Source organism: Phyllostomus hastatus, unplaced genomic scaffold (assembly GCF_019186645.2).
Source record: "Phyllostomus hastatus isolate PE091 unplaced genomic scaffold, TTU_PhHast_1.1 phas_contig_17, whole genome shotgun sequence".
Classification (NCBI taxonomy): domain Eukaryota; kingdom Metazoa; phylum Chordata; class Mammalia; order Chiroptera; family Phyllostomidae; genus Phyllostomus; species Phyllostomus hastatus.
Window position 1 is genome coordinate 9,997,871 of NW_025333664.1, and position 27,734 is coordinate 10,025,604.

Genomic DNA, 27,734 nt, shown 5'->3' on the forward strand with positions numbered 1-27,734 from the left:
GAGCAGCCGGTCTGGCTGCACCTGGGGCCACAGCTAGGGTGGAATGTCCCCTGCAGATCCCCAGAGTTCACGCCCATGTCAAGAGAAAGAAGTGTGTGTGTGTGTGTGTGTGTGTGTGTGTGCGCGTGTGTAACCTGACCCCTGGGCCTTGCCCTGCTTATAATTTGGGAGCCACTTACTTCTCTCTGCCCCATTGCTTCCACCCCCACGGCTTCAGCCTTGGCAGACAGCTGGCTCCAGGGTGGTGGAAAGGGCACGGGCAGCTCGAGTCACAATAAGGAGAGAGACAGCATTTGTGGGGCCGCTACTGTGGGGGAAGGACATCGGGGTCTGGGGACTCTCGGAGTTTGATGGAAATTGATGGCTGAGTTTAGAAGGGGGGACTCTGGAACCAGCGGGCCTGGGTTTGACGCCTGGCCCTGCCATGAGGCTGTGCAACTTTAAGCCGGTTACTTAACTCCCCCATGGCTCAACTTCCACACCTGTAAAATGGGCTCATAGCCTAACAGGAGCGTAGTAATTACATGAGAGACAGCACTGTGTACCGATAGAACAGACTTCGGAGTCAGACTGCCTACGTTCAATTCTGGCTATCACTTCGCTGTGCCACCTTGATCAGGCTGCACGACCTCTCTGTGCCGCAGCTTCCTCATCAGGAAAAGGAGGTTAATAACTGTGCCCACGTCTCACAGTTCTGGGGACTGAATCAGTTCACAGACGTTAATGTCTGCACACGGCCAAGTCCTGGCTCTCGTGGTGACGGAGGAGGAGCAGCATTAACTAGATCTGCATTGCTTTGAACAGCGCCTGGCACAAAGTATGTGCTCACGAAACTTCCGGACACAAGGCAGGGACTCGCCGAAGGGACGGCTGGCCCTGGGCTCCTCCCACTAGCGGCAGCCAGGCAGGAACACGGGCCCACTGTTTCTAAAGCAGTGGGCATGTCAAAAGAAACTTGAAATCCAGATTTTTATCCGAATTGTCCCAATCGTTACAACTTTTATTTAAAACAGTGTAACCCAGCCTTGGCTGGGTAGCTCAGTTGGTGAGAGCATCGCCCTGAAACACCAAGGTTGCAGGGTTTGATCCCTGGTCAGGGCACATACAGGAATCAAGCAACGAGTGCATAAATATGTGGAACAACAAATTGATGTCTCTCTCTCTCTCTCTCAAATCAATTTAAAAAACAGTGTAATCCACACAAAGCCGCACGGGAGGGTGAGACTTGGTTGTGAGCTGCCAGTTTGCAGCCGTGGCTCTGAACGCACTGTGGGTATTTGGTTCAGAGGACGATGGCATGGAGTTACAAGTGTGACCTCTGCACCATGCCCCCGGGGTGTGCCAGGCACTTTGCAGAACATCACCTCATGTAATCCCCGTGACAAGCACCCCGGGAAGTGGGCCGTGGCCACGCCTCCACTTGCCAGGTGACAAAACTGAGGCACAGAAAGGTTCCACGACTCGCCCAGGATCACTGGGCTGCTTGGCAGTGGAGCTGGGACTCGGAATTGGAACTCCATGCCTCGTCCTAGCTCTGCCGACTCTGAAGTGAAGACGGTCTTAAGGTGGCCTGTGCCTCTCCAGGGAGAAAAGGGGGACTGCCTTGGAACGGGGCTCCCTACACCTTCGCAGATTCTCAAAGGGGCGGGGGCGGTTTACACGCGCGCTCCGAAGTGCCAGGGAGAAGGAGGGTGTGTTCTCTGCTGTGCGGTTTGGACGTGGGAGCCCGGCCCCTGCGGGTGGCACTTCGAGCAGGGCTGTTCCAGCTTCATTACTAGCGTGTAAAGGAAATGTCACTGTCTCGGGGACATCGATAATTCCTTCCAGAAGCCTGGGGTTGTTTAACAGCAAATTCCTTGTGATGTTAGATTCGACTAGACACACGTCTCTTTGGTTTTTCACGACAGTTACATAGCATTGGTGCCCCAGGAGCTGTCATCAGACGCAGATCGGGAAGGAGGGACAGCCGGGGGTCCCAGGGTACCAGCCGCAAACCCCGGAGCAGGCCTCGTAAAGGGTTAAGCCCGGTGGTTAAACAGAACAGCTTCGTGCCTTGCGTTAACTCCAGCTCTACCAGGAAGGCCGACAGGTCCCAAACAAGCAAACAATAGCCGGAATTGTTCTGGCGAAAACTAGTCCGGCTGCATCATTTGCCAATCATTTTAAAAACCAGCTTAACTCTCCTCTGCTTCCTTGACTTCAACCCAACCTGAAAGCAAAAGGCGGACGAGTTCTTGTCCCCACATCAACCCCCTTCCAACGGGACGCCTGCTTGGATGCCGAGACGATGGGAGAGCCCCGAGCGACAGAGCAGAGGCCCAGGGCGCACCCGAAACTGGCTGTCGTCTGTGGAGGTGTCGGCATGTCCCGGAACGGGAGACTGGGACAGGAAGTTCGGGACCTGAAGGAGCACACTTGCACCTTGGGTGGCCAGCCCAAATTCTCATCAACGTACGCTGAAGTTCTGGTCCAGAGGCGACCATCCGAACGGCCGGGGGAGAAATCGTTACAACGACAAGTGGTACCATGGAAAAGATGGGTGTCTGCGGATGTTAGCCCCTTCCTGGGTTCTGTGGGGTCCGCAGGGACCACCTCCGGTCCACCGTAACCCACGCCAGGCCTACCTGCGACGTCACTCAGAGTCCGGACATCGGCGTCGGCAGTACGCTTCGGTTGACCCAGACAGGTGCTGTTTACAGTAAGGCTGGGTGAGATCACGAGTTCTAGCATTTCCTTGTACCTGCAAGAAAACAAAGGGAAACGTCGTTTATTCATTAATTATGCATGCGTCCTAATGATTCCTACTTCTTTCCCTAAGCGTATAAATGCAAAAGCTGATTACCTACAGCCAGTCTCGAAATTCTACATAATCACAATTCACTAAACTTTTCATGAATTGAAATGAAGAACGCGCTCCCCTCCGGAGGCGAGGCCCGCTTGATTAAACCTTTCCCCTCCTTCCTGCCGTGTTTTGCCATCAGAAAAATTACACGTGTTGGTCTCTCTGAAACACATTCTGAATGAGCTGGAGCGGCCCAGGGAGACTTCCCAGGAGAGGAAGGGAGAAGCAGGTAGGGGGAGAGCGTTTGAATGCGCATTCCCAAGAGCCAGAGGCCCGGGGAGAAGTCGGAGTTGGCTGCAGTTTAGAGGGACAAAGGAACACGGTGTGACATGGCATGACATGTTCAGACAGAGAAAGACTCATAAGGCATCACTGATATCACGTCCCTCGAGGCAGCAAAACTCGCAGCCTGTCGCTGTGGTCCCTCCCAAGGACGAGTACACGGCTCCTGAATTACTCTCGATTTCGATAAAACGTTACGGGGGCAGGGGAGGATAGGGACAGTTCTCCTGGGTCGTTTTCATCTTTTTATGGAAAGCTTTTCCCACTCCTGCCCTGCGTCAGTACTTATTCCGCTCCCATCCCTCCCCACCGAGGTCAGGAAGTGAGGCTTCTGGCCAACACACGGAACATCGTGCACGGCAGGTTGCAAGGGGCTGAACTGTAACCAGTACTGTGCGACGCTGGTTCAAGCTATCCTCAGAGAAAGGCTAAGTTCATTGACGGCACGTCAGTCTCCAAGGGCAGGATCCGCTATCAATGTGTTAATAAACACAATGCACCGACAGAGGGTAAAGTGGTTCTGAACTCAGGTTTCATTGTGAAAAGGTTGTGGATTCAAATCCCAGGGTCACTACTTGGCATCTTGAGCAGGTTACCAAACAGCTCCAAGTCAAAAGTGTTCTCTGGGCAGCGGGGATCATCAAAGCACCTCTCTGACAAGGTCACGGTGCGGTGGGAAGAGATGGTACAGGTCAACAAAGGACTTAGTAGGTAGCAACCTACATGCCCATTCACTACCACAGGAATGAGTAACTAGGCAGTACGCTCACAGAATGGAGTACAATGCAGCCCCGAAAAAGGTGAAACAAAGCTCTGCACAAGCACAGCACACTGCCAAGCGAAGTACTGAGCAGAGAGGCAGAAGGGCACCCAAGGGATGATACTACTTCTGTGGGGTGCAAGAATACACAAACCAGTAGTACACACTGTTTAGGGACACAGACACGTGCCGTAAAAGTAGAACAGTATGTGTGGGGATGATAAACACCGATGTCAGGACAGTGGTTAACTCTGGGAAGAGGAGGAGGATGCGATTCGGGAAGTGGTGCCCTGGGGATTTCAACGGTGCGCGTAACATCTTATTTAGCTCAGGGGTTGACACTGACCATAGCCTGTCCAAAGCCAATCTGCCATCTGGTTTTTTTTTTTGTGGCCTGTGAGTCAAGAATGGCTTTTACATTTTTAAATGGTTGAAAAGAACAAAAACAACAACATTTCATGACATGTGAAAAATTTGTAAAATTCCAATTGCAGTGTCCATAACGTGATGTGTTTTGGGGATGCAGTTGTGTTCACTGGTTAACTGAGTTGTCCTTGACCATTGTCACGCGGCAACTTCTGAGTGATTGCGAGACAGACCCACAGAGCTGGAAATATTTAGTATCTGGCAGAAAATATCTGACAACCCTGGCTTTCGTTGGCCAGCGAGGTGATGAGCGGACCGCTGTTAGGTGGGTACCACACATCCCTGTGCGCCCGAAACACTTAATTATTAAAACAGAAAGAAATCACTCATTCCAGGACTTAACACACAGGAAGTGCTTTATATATACTTTTTAATCTGGTAAGAGAATTCCGCTGCTTATTTATACCAGCTGACACGGGGGTTTAGCTCCTAAATCTCCCCAGGGACACATGCATGCTGTGTTTGCCCGTTTCCCTTTTAATTTGTTTAATCCTAACCTGTGGATATGTTACTGATTTTAGACAGGAAGGGGGAGAGACAGACAGCCACACAGCCACACAGACACAGATGTGAAAGGGAAACATCGATCGGCTGCCTCCTGTATGCACCCCAACCAGGGATGGAACCCTCAACCTAGGTCTGCTCCCTGACCGGGGACCAGAACCACAACCTTTCTGTGTACGGGACGACACTCCGGCCAACCGAGCCGCCCGGCCAAGGCTGCCTGTTCTCTTCGTCCCCCAAAGCCACGGACACGCCAGGAGAGAGGCCTAGGAGCCTTGCTCTTTTAATACATCAAGCATATAGTACGGAGCTCAGCAAATGGCAGACACTGACCCTGCTGGCTGTAGGTGCCAGAAAGTTGCACACTATCCACACTCATTCCCTTCATCCTTTTGGGTGTGTGCAAATAATTCAAGGTTAAAGAATAAACAGTGATGTTAAAAATAGCACTGGTCTCTAAATGTCCAGGTGCCATGAGCACGGGTACGAGAGGCAGCAAAATGGGCTACCTTTCTGCATCCTCAGGGCTGAAACATATTTAACGCCATTGCCAATGTTTTAAAATAAAGTGACTTCACAGAAGAACCTAGAATTTCAGCTTCTCTTGAAAATGAAAGGATAATGCCACGTTTCTGCATGGCAGCGCTTGCCTGGAGCCAAGTAGTGGCAGACCAACTTAGTCAAGGCATGCCACAGTCCCCACCCCTCCCTAGTGCCTTACGTTTTACCCTTCTTTTCCCTTGACATTTCCTCCTGGTCTCCATAGGCCTTTGCATTTGAGATCCATTCTATTGTATCATTTTGGAAAAGCTTGACAAAGAAGGAAATAGCAATGTGACTTTTGGCCTCAGTCACATGGCTTATTTATTTTACTGAGTGTCGCTGTCATCCTCAAGAGCTCTTACCACATCCAAACAGCACGTGTTGACATTACGGCCGGGCAGGAATGTGTTTGTGAGTCTCAGCTCTGGGACGGAGCATTACTCCTGGGGCTTTCGGTGCACTCACCCCTTGCCTACTCCCCTCGCCGACCAAGCCATGTGGAAACAGCCTGTACCTCCACCACGGTGCCTGCCCAGAACCTTGTTCACTCTGTCATCTGACTGGCGTCTGTTGGGGGGTGGGAAGGAGGAAGGCCTGGAGGAGGAGAGGGATTGGCAAGGAGGCAGGGAGGAAATCTATAATGGAGCCATTAGCTTCTTTCTGCAAGACTTTTAAAAAATTCCTGTTTATCCTCATTTTTCCATCCCGCCCTAGACAATGATGCTGATGCATTAAATATGTCTTCTTGAATGATGTCACGCTGTTTTAGGTGTGATGCATTTTAATTTACATGAATAATGTTGTATGTGAGATCTCATTGTTTATCGGACTTTCTTTCCCCCAGTCTGCACCATGAGTTTAAAATGTATGCATGTTGCTGGGTGACAGCCCAGCTTGTGGCTAGAATTCCGTGCTGAGCTCTGCTCTGTCGTATCTGCGCATCGCCCTGGGGATAAGCCTCTAGGAAGCCTGTCCCTCTCAGCCGCAATAAACAACGCTGCAAGGAACATCTTCACTGAAACAGAACGAACATCTAAACATATAGAAAACATACACTAACAAAACATATCGATGTGCATGTTTGCACACTTTTCCTTGTAGTCCCTGTACCATTCCAGATTCCCGGCAGAAGGACAGAAGCATTCCAGTTTCACAAATCCCTGCTAACACTTGGCGTTGTCCACTCTTCTAATTTTTGCCAAGCTGATGGGTGGAAAATGATATCTCCTAGTTGTTTTAATTTGCATTTCTATGATTACTAGTGAGCTGAAACATATAGTCACATAATTATGGGGCATATGAGTTTCTGAGAACTGTCTATTTATATCTTTTATCCTTGCCCACTTTTCTACTGGATTTTCTTCCCTTTTTCTTTTTTTTTTCTTGTTGGTTTGTTGGAGTGCCTTGTAGAATCTAGGTATTGGCTCATTGTTGATTTTATTTTTTTATTGTTTATTTTTAATATAAATTAGTTCATTTTATTGGGGTCTTTTTAAAACATTTTTTAATTGCTGTTCAAGTACAGTTTTCTCATTGTTGGTTTTAGATGCTGTAAGTTTTTCTTAATCTTTCATTTTCTGTGTTCTTTATTTATAGTGTTTTATAGAATAAATGTTTTATATATTTGCCCAATAATTTATTTATTTTTTTCTAAATGTAAAAATTGTTTCCCTAATCCTGGGATATTAAAGTTTGTCTACATTTTAAGCTATCAACTTGGAATTTTACCTTTCATATTTAAGTCTTTAATTCATCTGAAGTCTTCCACTTGGTATGATTTAAAGTTGCATTTTCCTCCAATATTGGAGAAAATGAAAATAAGTCGAATTTCCCTGAAATGTATTAAGCTGTCTAATTGAGTCAACCCCCCGAGACATGCTGGCCTAGTCTGCATTTTTGGTTCCATCTCATTACACCATCAAAAATAAAAGCTAGAAAACATTGTTTCAAGGCACTGGAGGGCGACCAAGGCAGAGTCCGAGGGCCCAAGGTCCCAGAGAGATGAGAAACGGACAGAGTGAAGCTGACCTCTACCACTTTTCCTTGCAAGACATTTGCCAATTTATAAACACAGAGGAAAAAATTAAAGGCTTAGCGTTTTCTAGCCTCATTGGGCTGGTGTGTGGGGGGCGCGGTGGTGCAGCACAAGAATTGGAGTTCAGGGCTACTCAACTGGAAGGCAGTGGGCAAAGATCGTAGAGATACGAGAACAATAGAGAGGTGAGCTGACTATTGTTGGCAGTTACTACCTCGGGGGCATTCGCTGATACCTAAGCTGGGGGGCGGGGGGGGGGGGCAGGGAAGCAGGAAGGGGAGCTAAGGAGGCACCTAACGAAGCAGAGCGTTTGGCAACCTCCCAGGACCACGGAGGCGAAATTTAGAGTTCATGGCTCGCCAAGGATGAGAGGCCTTGGTAAACACACCAGGCTTTTCTTTCTTAATTTTTTAACATGTTGTTTCTCCATGATAATTTAACATACACCAGGCTTTTAACCGGCACCCCCAAAAGGTTCCTCCCTGGGAGTTGCGGCAGAGCAAATAGCTCCTGCCTTGAGCCGTCTTAATCCTGCACTGGATCAAAGTGATTTGCCACCTGCCAAAAGAAAAGTAATTTTTCTCTTAGGGAAGACGTCATCTTCTAGAGTCTCCGTAATTTTTTATACACGGTGCTTAGCATTTAATAAAAAGTGACCAGACATGCAAGGAGACAAGACCAAATGCTCAAAAACCCAGACGAAAATCCAAACCCGTATAAGATTCAGATATTGGGATGATCAAACATGGACTCCCCAACCACTGCGATAATATGATCATGAACCTGGATTTAAGGTGTAGAATGCTACAAGAGACCTAAAATCTCTTCCAAAAAATCTAATGGAAATTTTAAGACTGAAAACACAATCACTGAAATTCTGAAATGAATAGAGCAGACTGGACGTAGAAGAAGAAAACATGAACGACCCGGAGAAGTCAGCAGACAAACCTCAGGAAGAAGGTTGGAAAACAGGTTTTTTAAACAGCACGAAAGCAGCGTGGGACACGGAGAAAAGGTCTAACATGCATGCGACAGAGGCCACGGAAGGGGAGGAGAGAGAACAAGGCAGAGACAATATTTAGTGAGAAACTAGCAGAAACATTTCCCAGACTGATGAAGGGTACCAAGCTAAGGGAACAGAAAAGTTCTGTGGATCCAAAGCAGGATAAACAGCAGAAAAAAACCCCCCCGAGCATGCACGTCACGGTCAAACAGCACATGGGCGAGAATAGATTAACCCTTAAGAGCAGCCAGAAGGGAAAGAAGAGACGAGTTAATGTTCAAGAAGGAGTAATAAGGCCTTCTCAACAGAAACGATGGATATTAAAAAAATGGACTCTCACCTGCCAATGTAGAATTTTATGCCAGCGAGAAAATCTTTCAACATGAAGCAAACCCAAATTTGGATTGTTTGCCACTGGCAGACCTACACTACAAAACAACGCTCTGCAGGCAGGAAAATTCAGCAAGGAACGGAGAACAACATAAAAGGCGGACACGTGAGTAGGAAGGGGATAAACGAAGTTAACTTGTTCTGGGGACCTTGTGTTTTCCTGGACGTCATAAAAGTACTAACTTATAGTGAACTTTCAGACTTACCAAGGATGCATGCTATAATGTGAAGGGTACCTACTTAGAGGATAATAATTAAAAAATGGCTACTAATAAGCTAATAGAGAACAAAATGAAGTAATAAAAATACTTGATTAATCCAAAAGAAGGGAGAGGAAAAAAACCATAGAAGAGGTGAAACAAATTGCAAAAAAAATTAAATGATAAATTTAAACTCATTTATCAATAACTGTATTAAATGCAATCATTTAATACACATTTACATTACACTAATAATTACATAAAATGGAAACATAAATTATAAGACAAGGTTTATAAGACTAGATTTAAAAAAACTGCCTACATGATTATTATAAGATTCTTTTAAAATATAAAGATACACAAAGATTCAAAGCAAAATATTGTAAAAATTCATATGATGCGAATGTTAAAAGAAAGCAGAAATAATTTCAAATTGACTTGCAAATAAAAACTATTATAGAGATTGAGAGGAATATATAGTAATGATAAAATAAGCAATCCACCAAGATATAACAACTAGAAGGTTTGTACTTAAAAAAAGAAAACATTTGTCCTTCTTCAGATTAATTTGTATGGTAATTGACTCCAAAGGAAATAAGCCAGTTGCCTGAGTCTAGATCTTTGGTAGGCAATGTAAGATCTAAAATTCAAACATACTTATCACAACATCATCCTTCAGAGGCAAATAAATAACTACCACTAACAGAACTGAAGCAATAGAAATATTCTGCTCACAGCCCTGGCTGGTGTGGCTCAGTGGACTGAGCACCGACCTGTGAACCAAAGGGTCGCCAGTTCGATTCCCAGTCAGGGCACATGCCTGGGTTGCTGGCCAGGTCCCCAGTAGGGGGCGCAAGAGAGGAACCACATATTGATGTTTCTCTTCCTCTCTTTGTCCCGCCTTTCCCCCTCTCTAAAGATAAATAAATATTTTTTTAAATGAAATGTTCTGCTCACAAAATAAGCAGGATCTTAATTTAAGAACTGGACAACTGTTCTTTCCTGCCACAGCTTAGGTGGCACTGCCGTCTTGCAGGAGCAAACCCCTCACCCAAAGTGCAGCAATATGAACAGAGTTCAAAAAGCCCTTCCAGAAAGTCTGATCACAGCTCTCATTTCCCAAGCACCTGCTACATGCCAGGCAATTTTCTTGATTACTTTTACATTACCTCCTTTAATTCTCTCAGCCACCTTGGGAGGTGGAATTATCCACCCTCTATTTCCCAACAGGCCGACTAAACACAGGCGTAGGTCTGAGCAAAGCGTCGGCACCAAGGAAATGTGAATCATTCCTGTCTCTCGAACCGATCCTATTCCACCATGACGCTCTAAAAAGATGCTTTATACATTCCAGCACAGGGTGGGTTTTACGTTCATGTTCTGTGGGTCATATTGTTTTATTATGGAATTACATGGAGCAGTGGAGGAGGGAGGCTGCTATCTTTGGTGTTCTGAGACCTCTCAAGGTCTTAACCTGGCCCTGATTGTACCACTCAGTTTACAGGTAATAGAAATAAAAATAACTAACACTTAAAGACCACTTACTCTGGAGTCAAGAGTTCTTTGCATGTGTGTGTGTGTGTGTGTGTGTGTACACACATATATATATATGCTCATTCAATCCCATGAAGCGGATGAGGAGCTGAGGTTCAGAGAGTGACTGGTGGTTAGGGCTGGAACCTGGATTCACAACCAGGGGCTCTGGCTCTGGGGTCTTTGATCTTCACCACGGCTTGTCAGTAAACCTAGTTAGTATTTGAACCCGGGGCCCAGGTCCAGTGTGTCCACTAAGCCACCCCTGGAGTCAGAGCACCCCTCTCTCCAGCCCCCCTGCTCTGTCATCTACTGCAGGGGCTCCCATCCGAGCTTTGTCTTACTGGCTGTGTGACCTTGGGCAAGTTATTTTGCTTCTCTGAGCCTCAGCCATGAGGATGGAGAAAATACCTGTGCCCTTCCTGGCAGGTAAGTCAGGGAAGGCGTGAGCGAGTGGGTACCCCACACAGGGGGGCTGCCACGGACGTGATCTGTGCTCGCTCAGACGAAAGCCCGGCACGGACACTCCAGGCAGGCACTAGGAACTGCCACGGGGATCACCCGACAACCACGGGTTCCTACTGGGGCCTGATGGACAGAGCTGAGTTCTCATGCCGTTTGGGGGGGGCTTCCTGCCCGTCTCCCCCGTCTCCCCTCCACACAATTACCTGAAACAGGAGACCGGCTTATCCTCTTTGCAGGAGAGGGAGGAGAGAAATCAGACAGTCTAACAGAATCTGGGGGGAAGACAAAGACTTAGCTTCTCTTTCATGAAGGCAGAGAAAGGGAGCAAAGGCATGGGATTCATTTACAAAAAAAAAAGTTTCTTCCCCTGAGCTGCATGGTTGCAAAACCCCTATACCCCTGCTGCTTCAGAACCCGGCCCAGAGGAGCAGGAAGAAAGAGGCATTGAGAGCCCCGCCCTCTGGCCTTTTCCTTGGCCGGCTGCTGCCAGCGGCTTGCACCATTTGTTACCCTTGTCACCACCCCTGTCCCCAGGGACTGAGAAGCGCTGGGGGAGCGTGAGGCTGCTGGAGGAGCCTGAGAGATGACAGCTGGAAGGTGGGGGGTGGGGGGCGACTTCAAAGGCTGGGACGGATCAAAAGCAGATGGAGGCTCCCAAGCGGGTGGGCGGCTCACCTTTCCACACCCCCCTGAGCGCTCTGGCTACCTTGGCTGAGAACAGTGGCCCTGCCTGCTGGATGGGGAGGACAGATGGCCAGTCGGCCAAGGGAGCTAGAGAGAGGACCAACTCCTAACATCTTTCAAGAGCCGAGAAATCCAAACCTGCCGACAGTAATCGCAGGCTTCTGGATAGACAGCAGCTGCGGCCTCCACCACCCCCATTTGATTTCAATTCGAAATACATCTGCCGAGTGCAAACTGGCTTCCCCCCATCTCAGGGGGAGAGGTGCTCCCACCAAAAGCCTGGGATCGTCCCCCTCCTCCCTCTCCTTCAAACTTCAGACCCAATCCATCACCGGGTGTCATCAAGCTTGCCTCCTAAACATCCATGGAACCCACCAGCTGCTCTCCCCCTCCACGGCCATCGCTCGGGGCCACGCCACCGCCCTCTGTGCCTCGGACAACCACTGTGACCTCTGCACCCATCTCCCTGGGGCCACGGTGGCCTCCCTCTGTTTTTTCCTCCCTGCTGTGGTCTAAGGGACTTCTGACAACATAAATGAACCTGCCCCCTCTGCTCATCCTGGCTTACAACCTCCGACTGCTTTCTGTTGTTCTGAGAAGGAAGCCAAGACTTCTAACACAGCCTTGACCTGGCTCTCCTTCCCTCAGTGGCTCAGTCCAGCACATGGGGCTTTGCACACGCTGTTCCCTCTGCCTGGAACACCATTCCCTCTCGCTTGCCCTTCGGGGCGGGTCTCAGCCCTAGCATGATTCCCCCAGGCCCTCCCCGAGTGAGGCCCACTCCCCTACTGCAGCTTCCATGCGCCCACCTCCCACCCGTTCACCAGGCAGTGGCTGTAACCATTTCTACAGGTGTCTGTAAGTTATTTAATTTCCATCTGTCTTCCCAACCAGACTGTAAGCCACCTGGTGAAAGCAACTGTCTGTTTTGCCCGCCATTACATTCCCAAAATCTTCTGCAGGGCCCGGCCCTTGAGGGCTGTCTAATAAATGTGTCTGGTGTAATGGATGAATGTGGTGTATGAATAAACGCACCCATTCAACCAGTATTTACCAAGTGCCTGCTGTATACGTGCTAGTCACTGCCATCGTCACCACCGCAGATGGGACACTCACTGACGTTCCTGCCCCTCCAGGCACAAGCTTGAGACCCCCTGCTGTACTCTTCCCAGCACTGTATGAGGGCGTGGTCGGCAGTACCTGGGTGTCGGATGCGACAGTCCCCGGGCCATCCCAGAAGGGAGCAGTTGTCCAAAATCTCCTGCCCAGAGGACACACAGTGCTTGTTAACTGTGGCTATTTTGCCATTAAGCTCTGCCTGGTTGTCCTGTCCTCGGCAGCCTGCTCCCCCGCCCCCCGCCCCCACAGGTTTACTTTTCCAGCTTTACTGAAGCATAATCGACATACTATATAAGTTTAAGGTGCACAATGAGACAATTCGATACACATACATATTGCAGAATGACCTCAGAGGTCAAGCTAAGAAAGCAGGAGGAGAAAGTGAAGGTGTCCAGAGCCACAGCATGGAGAAGGAAGTCATCGTTGAAGACGAAACATGGCAGGACAGCCATGGCAGGACAGCGGGTTCCTGGGATTTGGCCTGGCGGGTCTTGTGGCAAGAGCGTCCTTTCTGTGGAGGAACTGCCTCTCCCCCATTCTCAGTCCATGTGGCTTGCTTGGGTGGGGCTGACCCTGAGCCTGGCAATTAGCATCTCCCATCCCTTGGTCTACAGTGATTGGCTCAGGGGTGGTGGTCATGAGCCAATGGGGGCCAATGAGAGGCCCAGGATAAACTGGAGAAGAGATGTTCTCTCCCACTGGACTGATAACAGGTGCATTACACCTCTGGACTTCATTGTGAAAATTAAGAGTAGGAAATTCGAGGGCTGCTGTTACTGTGGCCGACCTGGATATCCACAGAGAGGGCCCCACGTCCTACAACGGTACGGTCAGAAGCCTTCCCTCCTGTCCACATCTCCATCCCCCCCCCCCCCCATCTCCCTTACAACGGGGAAGGCGTCACCTAGTAGGAGCTTGGGGGCAGGGCTGGGATACATAGGGAACCGTCTCGCCAGATGAACAAGGTCCTTTCAGTCTCTTCTCCGAAGGCTGTGACTGTGAAGAAGGCAGACGCAGTAGGGACACAGCTGATGCTAAATTCACTCACTGATTCATTCACTGAGCCAGGCTGCCAATCAATCATTCAGGATCACTGACTCTATTGGTATTGCATGCCAAAAAGGAAAGTCTGCTTTTTGACTAATTTATTTCACATTTTTTTGAAGGCCAGGGATTGTTCTAGGCACTGGGGATACAGTGTCGAGTCAACAGACAAGTTCTCTGCTCTGCGGAAGCCGACACTCTAGAGTGGGACTTGCTGTCCAGTCGCAGGTGGCGCTCATCAGCGGGTGACCCCGAGGGAGCCAGGCTAGAGGCAGCCGAGTCGCCAAGACGTGTCTCCTCCAGCTGAGAAAATAACTGTCCCCTTTCCTTTCTTAAGATAAAAATTGAGCCTCCCAGGTCATATCTCAAAATGTTTGTAAAGAAATATAAACTTTTCAGATAAAATTAAAGTTGTCTCTGGCCATAACACCCCGCCAGCAGTATCCACAATCACTAACAGGACGAAGAGCTCTGAAGACCTTCCTCGGGCCACCAGCACGCACAAACGCCCACTCACACCCTTCAGGACAGGACTTTATCGATGTGTTTTAACCAGTGCCATTGATCGGTACTTCCTGTTCTAAGACCTTTTTCGTCCTGTTAATAAAATCTTGATGTTCTTTTCATGGCATGCCGCGGAGATGCAGCTTACTCTTTTTCACTGCTGTATAGTATTCCCAGGTGTGTCTACCCCACCGGTCCTTTTGGCCAGTCCTCGGGTCTCTCAAGTTCTATTCTTATTATAACTGATGCCACACTGTCCGGGGCAGGCCCACTAGGGTGCACATGTGCGCAGCCAGCACTCTAGGATTGATGCCCCAAAGTAAAACGCCTGGGTCCACCATTTGACATTGTGAAGGGCGTTGTCAGAGTGGCTGGTCCCGTTTCTATCCCCAGTGGCATGTCCCGCCCTCCCCCTTGCATTGTTTCTATTCCTGATCTGAAAGCTTTTATCCAGAACTCTCTTAGGAAGACAGAGCCCCATGATTTTCATATGCCCCCACAGCAGGCTACCCCTCAGCACCACTGCTTAGCCTTCTGTTCTAGGGAGTCCTGCCAGGATGGAGAACCAGCCTGGGGCTAGAATCTTAGCCCCAGACTAAGCTCTCCCACTGGGGCCTGACAAAGTCTCATCATGTGACCCTGGCGCAGAACAAAACCCGTGGAGGGGCGGGTTTCCTTACGCGTCCCTCATTCCCGATGGCCTGTCAAACAAGGACCCTTTGTTTTTGGCGGATCCAGTTTTGCTGTCCATGGGGTTAAAAAAAAAACACTTTTATTTTCACTTTAATCAAGATTCACAGGAAGTTGTAAAAGAGAGTACAGAGAGGTCCTGGGTACCCTTCCCTCAACCTCTCCCCACAGTGATTACATCTTACGTGACCACAGCACAAGGTCAAAGCCAGGAAACCGACGTCGGTGCCAAGTGCGTCTCTGTGTAGCTTGGTGTCATTTTATCACATGGGCAGATTCCTCTACCCACCGCTGCACTCAAGACAGAGAACTATTCCATTGCCACCAAGGTCTCCCTCCTGCTGTCCCTTCACGGGCACACCCAGCCTCGCCTCGTCCCCCCCCCACCCCCGACACCCCTAACCCCTGGCCTGCACTACTCCATGCTCCAGCTCTATGATGGCATTTTGAGAACGTCACAGCAATGGAATCATACAGTGTGAGACCTCCTGAGATCGGCTTTTTTTAAAACAAAAAAAAAAACATGACTAAGTTTCATATGCCTGCGTTTTACAATGCGTTTTTCTAATACTCACTAGGCCCACAAGAGGCAACCTTCAAAAACGTCCCCGATGTGTGGGGACCAAGCGGGACGGGACCACACACGTTCTGCTGATTTCAGATTGGGTTCCGCAGGCCCCGGAGCGGAACGCACAACTTTATAGAGCACTTCTCGTGCAGAGCCATAAAAAGAAAGAAAAAGAAGAAAGCCCACAGCTATGACTCTTGCTCCAAGGGAAGGCAGGATGGCTGGAGAATGTCGAGTGCTGGGGGCCAGGGGGAGCCCCAGGACCACGCCCCACAGGAGAGAGGCGAGTGAGCGGCAGGCTGGAGGCCGCGTTCCCTTCAGCTGCAAAGGCATTTTGCTGTGACTGTACGCACAGCCCCTGCCTTCAGTGGATACCACACAGGCGTCGCCACCCATCACTGTCCCTCTCCTCCTTGCTCACCCAACCACAGCCGACCGCAACGACCTGGCCCCGTTTTAAACCGTCTTCAACCAGGGAGAGACTCGTTCTGAGATTACAGAGCAGGGCGTTTTGAGTGGAGGGGAAAGGATGGGAGAAAACTACAAGCGACATGGTAAGAGAAACTGAACACTAAAAACTGAACATCAGATTATCTTCAACTCCACCCACATCCTTCTGTGTGTCCCCAGGAAGCAACGGCCATCACGAAACTGAACATAACAATAGTCCGCGTGCAGGAGAGCCAGGCACTGTTTGAAATGCTATTCACGTTTGAGCTCGCTTAACCTTCCCAATGGCCCCCGCAAGAGCGGCAGAACTCTGGCCCCATTTTACAGATGAGGGGACCAAGGGCTGCAAGGCTGGCATGTGCCTGAAACCAACTCTCAGTAGCGGAGGTGGACTTCATAAAGCCGGGACACTTGACTTGGAATGTCCTCCTCTCCGGCCATCTGCCACTCACAGCGGCAGATGTCTTAAAATTAATCTTCCCTGATGACTGATCTCCTCTGATTACATCGTTACCCTGAAATTGAAAGGCCCGGGCAGTGATTCATGAGTTTCTAAATGTTTTTGTTCTTGTTTTGAGGTTACCTCCATTTTATGCAATTTCGTACAGTGAGGTTTCTCTCCTCTCCCTCTCTCTCTCTCTCTCTCTCTCTCTCTCTCTCTCTCTCTCTCTCTCTCTCTCTCTCTCTCGTAAGATGCTTCATGGAGGGCTAGAACTTTTTTTTTTAATGAAAAATCTCCAATATTTGCAAAAGCAGACAGAATAGTAAAATGAATCACCAAACACCTATTACTGAGATTTAACCATTTTCAAGATTTTACCATAGGAGTCTCTTCTAAGCTGTTTGGTTGGTTTGTTTTTCTCGTTGGTGAAGTTTTTAAAACAAATTGAGACTTCAAGTCTCTTCTTTCCGCCACACTGCATTAAAAATATGGACACCTTCTAGTGTCACACCTGACCGAATTCACAGGATTCCGGTGCCACCTGGAACACTGTCCCTAAGCAACCTCCACCCCACCCCGCCCCCAGCTGTCTGCACATGGCCTTGGAAGGGTGGTTTGGAAGATTCGGGATCTGAACAGAGTCCACATTATATTTGCTTTCTCACATTTATTTAATCCGGAACAGCCTCCCCCTCTTTTTTATGCAGACTATTGACATGTTGAGGAAACAAGGTGATTCGTCTTGAAGAATATCTCACGCACTGGATTTTTCTGTTTGTATCCTCATGGCGGCGTTCATTTGTTTCCCATTTATTTACTTGAAAATTAAGTTAGGTTCAGGTTCATTGAAGGGTGGGGGGCAGTAACATTTCAAAGTCCTTCCCATTGCGTCAGGAGGGGCGCAGTGTCTGGGTGACCCCCCCATCTACCGGCTACACTCTCCTCCCCCCATTCTGAAATTCCCACAAACCTCTGATCTGATGGCTTCATCACTCCTGGGATGAGTCAATGACTTCATTAGGGGTTTATTCATTTTAAAAACATTGAAAGGAGAGAGAGAAGAATATTACAAGAACATTAACGCGTATTCTTGCAGATTGCTGCCACAGATCTCTCTTCACGGTGCTCCCCCAGCCAGCCTGTGGGGCAGGCGGAGCCAGCAGGACCTGGAAGTGGGGCGGGGGGACATGCGGGCTCCCTCGGGTGCCTGGGTGCCTGGGTCGGGTCCCAGCTCTGCCACTCGCTCGTGGTGCAGGATCTGGCTTGACTCAGTTTTCTCAGGTTTCCAACGGGGATAAACATGGTATCCGCCTTGCAGGGCCGTTGTGAGGCTGAAAGGACTCACCGCCTGTATAGCCCTTAGAACAGAACAGGATCCGATTGAACTCTCTTCTGCACCCCCCATGGGAGAGGCCAGCATGTTAAATAAAAGTCCTCAGGTCCCACTGCTAATGACAGGCAGAGCTGAAAGGCAACCTCGTTCCACTGCGTTACGTCCCGCCGACGGAATGTCTCCCCACATTTTGAAAATAACCGAAAATAATTAGGAGAAACCCCTTTTGGCCATAATGACTTCTGAATGGCTTCATCTAGCGCCTAACCCAAGGCCCCACATGACGCGGCCCTGAGCACCCCTCCGCTCCCGGCTCCTCGGGGACGCCGCCCTTTCGCATGTGCAGTTCCTTCCGCCACAGTTCCTCGTCCCCAGACCTTCCCGGACCGGCCCTCTCGCTCCACCACTTAGGTGTTTTCTCAGACGCCACCTCCTGGGAAGTGCCTTCCCTGACCACCATATCAAACCCATCCTCCCCTCTCTCCAACCCCCCAACCTCGCCCCCAGCTTTCCATCCCCGATCCTGCTGTACTTGTCTTCACGAGGCCGATCGCTGTCTGGAAATATGCTGCACATTCACCGTCTGGGGTGGCGGCGGGGCTCTGCATGCTTGGTGTCTCGCGTGGCGACTGACATCGACGCTGAACAATCAGCCAATGGGCAGCAGTGAAATGAACGCTGGGGGAAAAGCCTATAGTTTCGCATAGCCTTATACACAGAATCACGCATGCACTGTTTATCAATAGCACTTTCAATATTTCATTCTTATTTATCGATCTATTTATTTATTTAATCCTCACCCGAGGACACGTTTACTGATTTTTAGAGAGAGAGGAAGGGAAAGAGGGTGAAACACTGATTGGTTGCCTCCCATATGTGCCCCACTGGGGATCGAACCCACAACTCAGGCATGTGCCTCTGACCGGAGACCAAACCTGCAATGGTTTGGTATATGGGATGATGCTCCCACGAACTGAGCTGCCTGGCCAGGGCAACACCGAGCCCCCGGCACTGCTGGCCTGCAGGACCCCAGGTGTGCCGGGGCGGAGTCTGCTAGGTGGTCTCCGGTACATACACCTCTGCGTCTCCCCTGCTTCTGCCATAAAGAAACTCCTGACTCCTAGCAGGGCACGCGGCCACCAGGAATGAACGTCCCAGCTTCCCTTGCAGTTAGGCTGTGGCCATGAGGCTCAATGACGATCAGGATGGAATCAAAAGTGATGCATCCGACGTGCAGAGCATGTCCTTACGGGAGGGGGGCAAACCCCCCGCTCTTCCCTGTTCCCACTTGCCAGAATGGCGGGAGAGCCGTCTTGGGCCACGGAGGAAAAGGTGGTGTTTTAAGGATGATGTGACAAGACGGAAGCCATCTGGGGCACGGACGACCTCGCAGAGCAGAGCTGTTGCGAAGGCTCAGACTTCCGCACCGGAGAGAAACGCTCTTCTCTGCCACGCATGGCCCTGAGTTCAGCTCTCTGTTGCACAGAGTCACACCTGTGTCTGTCTGTCTGTCTCTACTTATCTGCCACATGACGACTGTCTTCAGGGCACCACATGTGTGTTTGTGCTCCTTTGTGCAGCACCGGGATGTTACGGGGAATTCTGAGCACACACAGAAATACCCAGACTCATCAGTGAACCTCCCCATGTCTGTCACTCAGCCCCGGTGGCCACGGTGAACTCAGGGCCAGTCCCAGCCTGTCCCACGCCACCACCTTCTCCTCTTAGGGAACGGGAAGCCAGTCCCCGCCAGCATATGCTTTTGTCTCCAAATATTTCAGTAGGAATCTCTAAAAATAAATCAAACAAAAACCTAAAGACTTCTTTCAAAAACACAGCCATAATACCATGATCATGCCTACAAAATTTCCTTAATAATACCCGAAAAGATATTAATCTATTTAAGCAAAAACTATGTTGTGTATTTTTTGTCATTCCCATTTAAAAATACACTGTGGGCAATTTTCACCGTCAGTGCACCTAGAGCCACCTAATTCTCTTCACTGGCTGCAGAGGACTACATTAGAATGGTGCACCGAGGTCTATTTAGCCATTCTCCAACTGTGGACATCCGGGTTATTCACCGGTTTTCTTTTGTTTTGGTTTTGCTATTTTAATCAGTGATGCAATGAACCTCTCTCTATCTCACGTCTCAGCCCGGGTACTCCTGACATTTTGGGCTGGGTGGCTCCGTGCTGTGAAGGGTCGGCCCATGGATTCTAGGCGGCTTGGCAACCTCTCTGGCCGGCCGCCTTCTCGCTCGGGAACAGTACCACCGCTTGTTCCCCGACTTGTAACGACCACAAATGCCCCAGACATTGCCAGATGTCCCCCGGGGTTAGGATCACCCCAATTCAGAAGCTCTCCTCCAAAGACACCCACTCGGCAAGGAGAACACTCTAACTTCGGCACCCGAGGCCGGCAGAGAGATGGAAACGGGTTTTCAAAAAGGCAGCCACTTGAGAGAAGTATCAGTTCACACCCGCCCTGGGGTTTAGTCAATTCCTCAGCTGCGCTCCAATCATGCTTACCACGAAAACCTGAGAATTGATTCTTCAACAAAGAACTGCAGTTAAGGGTCTGCAAATTTATCGTCTCAATTAAAGACCCCATTGAGTTGATCTTTTTCTTTTTTTTCTTAGCACCGTGCCTCGGACAGGTATCTATCTGATGGAAGAACGAGAGATGTGTTTGATAAAACTGGCCCGGAGGTGGTAACAAGGTCCTAACCCCCATGGTCTGGCACACTTCCTGTGGAAGGGTTGTGTTTGTTTCAGGGAACATGTGAGCCGCTCCGCATTCCCCTCCCCCCTACATTCAATGATACATTGTATTGTAATGGTATTTGTATGCAAAAAGGGGAGGGGCTTCCAATTCTAAGTGAAACCTAGACTCAACAGCCTTAAGCACACCCCTCCGCTGAGATCTGCCCTTGGCCAGGTTTAAAATCCAGCCAGAACCTGCCTGAGAAAATGAAACAAACCCCAAAAGGGTGCACCGAGGGCTGAAACAGGCCAAGGGGGTTTCTAACCAGGCGTGAGGCTCCAGTCGGTTGGGTCATCTGGTGATGCCTCAGCTGGTGACTGAAGGGCCCTGGGATCTGTCATTCTGGGTCGTAAAAGCATAGTTATAGTCAAAACAAGTAAAAAACAAAACAAAAAAATGATAAAGACAAATATAAAGGAAGACAAGAAAAATGAGAGAACTCTTAAGGGAGATCTAAAAATAGAGTTTTATAGATAGTCACAAGGGTAAAAGTCATGTATTCAGTCCACAAACACTACAGAGCACCCACTATGTGCCAGGCACTGATCTCGTTCCTGGGATCCAGGCGGGGGTGGGCAGGGCAGAGGCCACTGCGGGCGCCCAGGACCAGCACCGGGGCAGATTTCACTGCGGGCCACGGAATCCACGCTTGCTGGGGAAGTCCAGCCACCAGCTCTGTCCGCTGAGAGGCAGACCAGACAGAGGGACAGCGGAGCCAAATCTTTGAGAAAGGCCTCCTTGTGCGCCAGCCATCACCTGAGGTGCTTTATGTATATTGGCTCGCTGAATTCTCAAGATAGCCCAGAGGTAAGTAACATTGTCTCTCCCTTTTAAAAAAGAGGAAACTGAGGACCATAAAGATGAAACAACCTCCACCAAGACACAGAGCTGGGCGGGTGGCCGGCACCGAAACACCTCTCAGACCAGAGGTTCTCAGTGGGGCGTGACTTCGTCCTCCTGGGGCCACGTGGCAATCTCCGGAGACACTTGTGGTTGTCACGACTGGCGGGGGGGTGCGACAGTGTGGATGGACCTGGACGGTGTTGTGCTGAGCGAAACAAGCCAGCCAGGGAAAGTCAAGTACCACATGATTTCACTCGTGTGTGGAGTCTAATGGACAAAATAAACCAACAAACAAAACAGAAACAGACTCATGGATGCAGGGAACAGACTGACAGCTGTCAGAGGGGAGGGGGGCTTGGGGCACTGGGTGGAAAAGGTGAGGGGATTAGGGAAAAAACCTCGTAGCCACAGAGAGAGGGAAAGCAGGGTCAGGGGAGGTGGGAGAGGGTGCAGGGGGGATGAGTGGTGAAGGGAGAAGACTTGACTTTGGGTGGTGAACACACAATACAATGTATAGACGATGTATAATATAACTGCACACTTGAAACCTGTATAATTTTATTAACCAATGTCACCCCAATACATTCAATACCAATCTAAAAATAAATAAATAAAGGAAATGGTTGAATAATAAAAAAAAAAAGGCTGTCCCCACTCCATCCCTAGAGCTTAGAGCGATGCCTGGCAGAGAGAGAGAATGTGCTAAATAAATATTTGTTGCATGAATGCATGCATGCACGCATCAATGAATGAGATGCAAGAGTCTGTAGGGGCTCACTCAGCTGTATCCTGGGTGCCAAGGACAGTTTGCTCGCACATCGCACTCTAAAGTTCTGCAAACACTCAGCAGGGCTACCGTCCTTTCCCTTGCCTCGAGAGAGGCAAACAGAGACAGCAGCGTTCTCTTCGGACACAGTCCTGTGACCACAGCCGGTCCCCTCGCTTCCTTAGCGGACTGCACACCCCAAGAGAGAAGATGAGGCGAGAGAGAAACGTCCGAGAGAGGCAGCCAGAGCGTGCTGCAAAAGTCAACAGACGGAGGCTTGGGAATCGGTCAACCCTGACCGGACAAACACGTTCTCGAAAGGGCCACTCGTTCTTGCAGGGAACGGCGGGGCCGGCGGGAGCCGGGAGGGCTGGGCTGTGCCAACCCGGGAAGCCAAGAGGCCAAGAACAAGTGCCTGGGGGGCCGAGCAAGCCTGGGCCTGCACCAGCCAGGTGGGGTCACCTGTCTCCATCCTGTGCCAAGGGAAACAGTCCCCGAGACGAGACAAGGAGCAGGCACACTAGGTCAGACTCAGGGGCTAGGCAGCAGGCGTCCAGGCCTGGGCCCTGGAGTGGCCCCGTGGGGCGGCTGGAGGCTGCCCCCTCCCACGGCTGCGGGTGGACCTGGGCTCTGGGGCCTCGCCAGGCCTGAAAGGTTTGCAGGGCCGAAAGGGAAACCACACACGGTGCCTTGGCCCCTTTTAAACGGGGCTTCAGTTGCCTAGGAGCGAGTTGGCTGTGAGCCCGAACCCCAGTCCTGGCGCTTGTATTACTGTTTGACCTTGAACAAGACTAATATCTCACACGTAGAAAGGGTTCGCAACTGAGGCCAGGCTCAGTGCCAAGTACTTGGCACACGGTGCCTAATGATGAGAGTTAATACTCATAATGCAGGTCAGCAACCCGGGGGGCAAGTGGCAGAGGCGGGATTCGAACCCAGGGAGCTCCAGCTCTGTTCACCACTTACCCTTGTTGGCGAACTGTAGTAGCACCAACAACTATCATTTATCCAACATTTCCTAAGCTCCGGTCGCTCACTGCCCTGAGTGCATTATTACTCACCGAATGTACTGCTCATTGAATCCTCATGACAGCCCTTGGCTATTACCCCATAAATCCAAACTCGGGTAAAACAGCCCGGGGAAAGTACCCAAACAGAGGCTGCGGAGCACAGACCCTGGAGCCGCACTGCCTGGCTGGGGTCCCAGCCATGCGGCTTGATGGTGGCGGTGACCTTGGCCTCTCTGGGCCGTAGTTTCCTCATCTGTACAGCGGGAATAATCACAGCATATACCAGTGCGGCTGCTGCGAGAGTACTAAATGAGTTAATGCTTGAGAGCCTTTAGCAGAGTGTCTGGCAAAGAGAAAGGGCTCCGAAAAGAGCCCAATACCTGTCACGCCTGCAACACCTGGGCCACAGGACAGGGGGCAGGTCCGGCTTTCCAGGGAGGGGTAGGGGGCAGAACCCGACGCTCAGCCTGCAGCCCTCCGGCCCCTGCACCTCGCACTTCTGTGGCCACATCCGTCCCTTCAACGCTGCCTGCAGGCCCTCCTCGTGCTGGCTGCCGCTGGGGCCCCTCCTCACTCCTGGACGACCGACCCGCTCCAGCAGCCCCTGGGCACTTCCCAGCCTCCACACGCCTGGAGTGAGATTTTAAAACATCGATCTGACCTTGTCGTGCCCCCATGAAAACCTCTTTAATGACTCCCCGTCGCTCTTGGGCTCAGTTCCAGACTTTCACAGGGGTTAAAAACGGTGGCTTTCAAAGGCCTTTGAGACTCGCTGTGAGAAACACATTTTGTACTGCAGCGCAGTGCGCACCTTTATGACCCTCGAAATGAAGGTTTCAGGAAACCACACTGAAGTCACGTGCGACACACATGAGCACTCCCTACTCTGTTCTCTCTGAATTTCCCCGCAGTGCTGGCGGTGACCCCCCAAATCCGTTTCGGGGCCCACAGATGCACCTCGACTTGCACTCCGAACAACACTGGGTGGAGGACCCTCAGACCCAGGCCCCGGCAGCTCTTCGGCCTCACCTGGCCTCCCTGCCTCCTCGGAGCCCAAGTTCTGCTCATTCTGAAGCCCTCTCGCCACTGGGCCTTTGCACATGCTGTTCCCCCGCCTGACGCACTCTCCCTTCCCGTCCACCCGGCCCAGCCACGGGCCGCCTCCTCCGAAGCGCCGTCGGCCCACGCAGTGAATGTCGCCTCACCATCACCCGCGGCCACCTTCAGGGCCTCGCTACACGTTGCATCATCCTGGCATGTTTTTTCACGTTTGTTTTTGTTTTTGAGCTGCTGTTGTTGTTTTTTAAACCGGTGCCCAGTCCCCACTGCGGATAACATTGATTCAGACATTTCTGGGGGTGAGGCGTGAACGTCAGCTTTTAAAAGATGACCAGTGAGTGTACTGAGCCCCCTGCCCCCCACTATGTCCGGGAAGTCACCCTGTTTCTTTTCCTCCAGGGCAGTTATGACAATCTAAAGCAGCTTGTGAATTTGTTGATGTGGTTGCTTGTCTGGGATCCAATAAACCGAGAGGGAGGAGCCTTCGATTTCCCCGCATCCCTCCCCCTCCCCCCAGGGCTGAGGAAGATGCCTGCACGTGGGAGACTGGAGGGGTCTGCGGCCAAACCTCTGAGAAGCAAGGTGGACCTGCCAGGTCAGCTTCCTGAGGGCACCTCCTACGGTGCTGGCTTTCTTTCCAGTAGCTGCCAAAGACGCTCACTTGTTCAAACCTACAAAACACACCCCACACCCAGCAGGCTGCGGGGGGGGGCCCCGTGGCCCGATGGCAGAGCAGGGACTAGGGACAGCCCACAGCAGGGCTGGGGGACGTTCCCCGTGAAGGGCCGTCCGGTGTTTCTATAAACACTGCAGGCTTTGCGGTGACGCCGTCTCTGCTGCGACAGCTCAGCTCTGCCGCTGGAGTTCTAAAGCAGCTCTGTGTAAATGCATGGGCATCGCCGTGTCTCGATAAAACTTTATTTACAAAATGTTTGGTCCTTGAGACATAGTTTGCCCGTCCCTGCCCCAGAGTGCAGGGCTGAAGAGCTGGACTCATGGAGCCCAACCGTGTGAGCGTGGGCAAGTCATTTCACCGCGCTGAGCCTCAGTTCCCGCCGGGAAGCATAAAGACACCCAGCTCACAGGGCGGTTGGGGGAGGGTTAAATGAATTAAAGCGCAGAAAGCACCCCAGGTAGCACCTGACATCCAGTGAACACGTCGGCAGATCTCTGCTGCCTGTGCTCCTACTCTCTGGAAGCAGAGCGTCCCGCGACCCACCCCAGCTGCTCCTCTGACCAGGTGTGCTCCTCGGGCACAGTGTCTCTCTCAGCCTCCACCTCTGCGGCTGCACAACGAGGCAATAATCGTATCCACCCTCCAGGTCGCTCTGGGGTGAAATGAGCGAATATAGGCCAAGTGCACAGGGAGTGCTCACCGGCCAAAGTCAACAGTTCTGCATTGTTCCCCAGAACAGTACCAACAGAAAAACAAAGCAAATCAAAACAAAACCTGGGTGCATTGCGGCCCCTGCCCTGGGTTCAGGCACCTGACCTGGCCAGATTCAGGGAGGTACGGCTGGGGGGACAGGGGCGGGGCCCTTCTTAAAGCTGTTTTCTTGCAAATCTTTCCACACAACCCCTTCTTGAGATTTCCGAAGGCAAATGAAGACAAAAGGCTGGCATTTCTGACCCGCCCCTGCGCCGTCCCTCTGCGCCGGGTTCCCGCTGACCCCAAAGGGACCGGACCCTGGGGGGCTTTCAGAGACAGAGGAGGTGCCCGCCTGGCGGTGGCTGGGTCCAGGTTCCGTAAACGGGCGGTGGGGGTGGGAGAGGGTAGGGGAGAGCCGTCATTCTGTGACTCTTTTCTATGCCACAGTGGGAGCTGTGGAAAGGAGGGGTGGTGTGCGTGTGTGTGTGTGTGTGTGTGTGTGTGTTGGGGGTACAAGCACAGAGATGTGGGAGAAAGGAGAGGGCGCTGAGGGGGAAGGGGGTGCAATGAAGTCCCACAGAGGGGCAGCGCCTCCCTCTGATCAGCTGAAACAGTGATGGGGGCGACTTTGACCCCAGGGGACACTGGGCGACGTCTGGACGTTTTTGGTTGTCACAACTAGGGGGCAATGACCTGTCGGCTGGACTTGCCTCTGAAGCACTAGGGACAGAGCTACACAATAAAAGGAAGCTGGGTCCGTGGTGGACCACGTACAGCACAGCGGTCTGCCAGGAGCACCGTTACTGGTCTTTACGCAGTGAGAAATCAGCTGTGACTGTGTGAAGCTCTGAGACCATAGGTTTTACTTGTTACAGCAACTAGCATTCCCGTAATCAACGCAGCCACGGCCAACAGTGAGTAGGAGCTACACCAGTGGTCTTGGAGGCCATTGCATGGATATCACTGAGGGGAAAAAGGAAGGCGCTAAGGATGTGTGATATGTTATTTAAAAAAAAAACAATCAATGATTCCTTCTTCTCTACCCCTCACCAAGAAAAACAAACCAAAAACTGACTAAAACCAAACCTAAATTAATCTGTTTAGGAATAAATTCGTATGGGAAAACATGTGGAAGACGCAAGGTTGGGAGCTGGTGAACTATGGCCCGAGAATCACATCCGGTCCACCTGCCTGGGGTGTAATGAAATTGTATTGAAACGCAGCCATGCTCTTTGGCATACGTATTTCTATAGCTGCTTTCACGCTCTGACGATGGGGGTGAGTGGTTGCCATGGAGACCGCACAGCCCGAGAAGCCGTAAACATTTCCTATATGGTCCTTTACAGAAGAGGTTTGCTGACCTGCGCACTGGGTGACCAACCCAGGAAAAAAATAAGGATGTTGCTACATCTACAAAGTAATGAAGCAAAACCAAGCTCGATGTGCTGGCGTGAAATGCCCACAACACGGAAATGGAAAGTAGCGAGTTACGGGGTCCACAGTCTGATCCTATTTTTGGAAAGAGAAAATGATACAGATTTGTAGGATGGCTTTTGCGCCTACTCCGAGAGAGCCCACCTCCAACCCTTACGTGAGTCCTGATGAAGGGGAGACTGGAGGACCGCCCACTTTCACTCTGTATACTTCGGTGTCACTGCGACATCGTGATGAACACATTCATTAAAAAGAGAAAAGCAGTCAAGGAACAACTAGCCACAAGAAACTTGAACTCGAAGGAATGTAAACGTTGCTGGTGACATCGTTTGTTGAGTGGAGTTCTTAAACCTCTTTCAGATTCTCTAACTGCCAGGCTGGGGCCTGGCTGGCACACAGTAGGTGCTCATTAAGTGTACGAGGACTGCATGAACAGGCGTTGGAAGAGAATAATACAGCAAGAGCATGAGAAAAAAAAGAGAAAAGAAAAGGAAACCCCCTCCTCCCTTTGCTCACCCAGCAAATACGAGGACATCAACCCGGCCGAGAGAGTGTCCCCGCATGTGCTGACCTTCTAGTCCGACCTTCAGAATAACCCAGGTCACTGTTGTTGCTCCTTCTTCACCCCCAAATCAAAGCAAACAAACAAAACACCAAGAACCAGCCCTTT

The 27,734-nt window shown here is 50.6% G+C and overlaps 1 protein-coding gene across 1 annotated transcript in view; it reads right to left on the reverse strand.

Moving 5' to 3' along the window:
- Positions 1–27,734, reverse strand: part of EYA2 (EYA transcriptional coactivator and phosphatase 2) — a 203,253-nt gene that overhangs the window by 129,323 nt on the left and 46,196 nt on the right. Inside the window, exon 2 of the mRNA XM_045832978.1 lies at positions 2,625–2,740. Within this exon, the coding sequence (XP_045688934.1) occupies positions 2,625–2,730 (106 nt within the window). The 5' untranslated portion in view covers positions 2,731–2,740. The remainder of the gene's footprint in view (positions 1–2,624; positions 2,741–27,734) is intronic.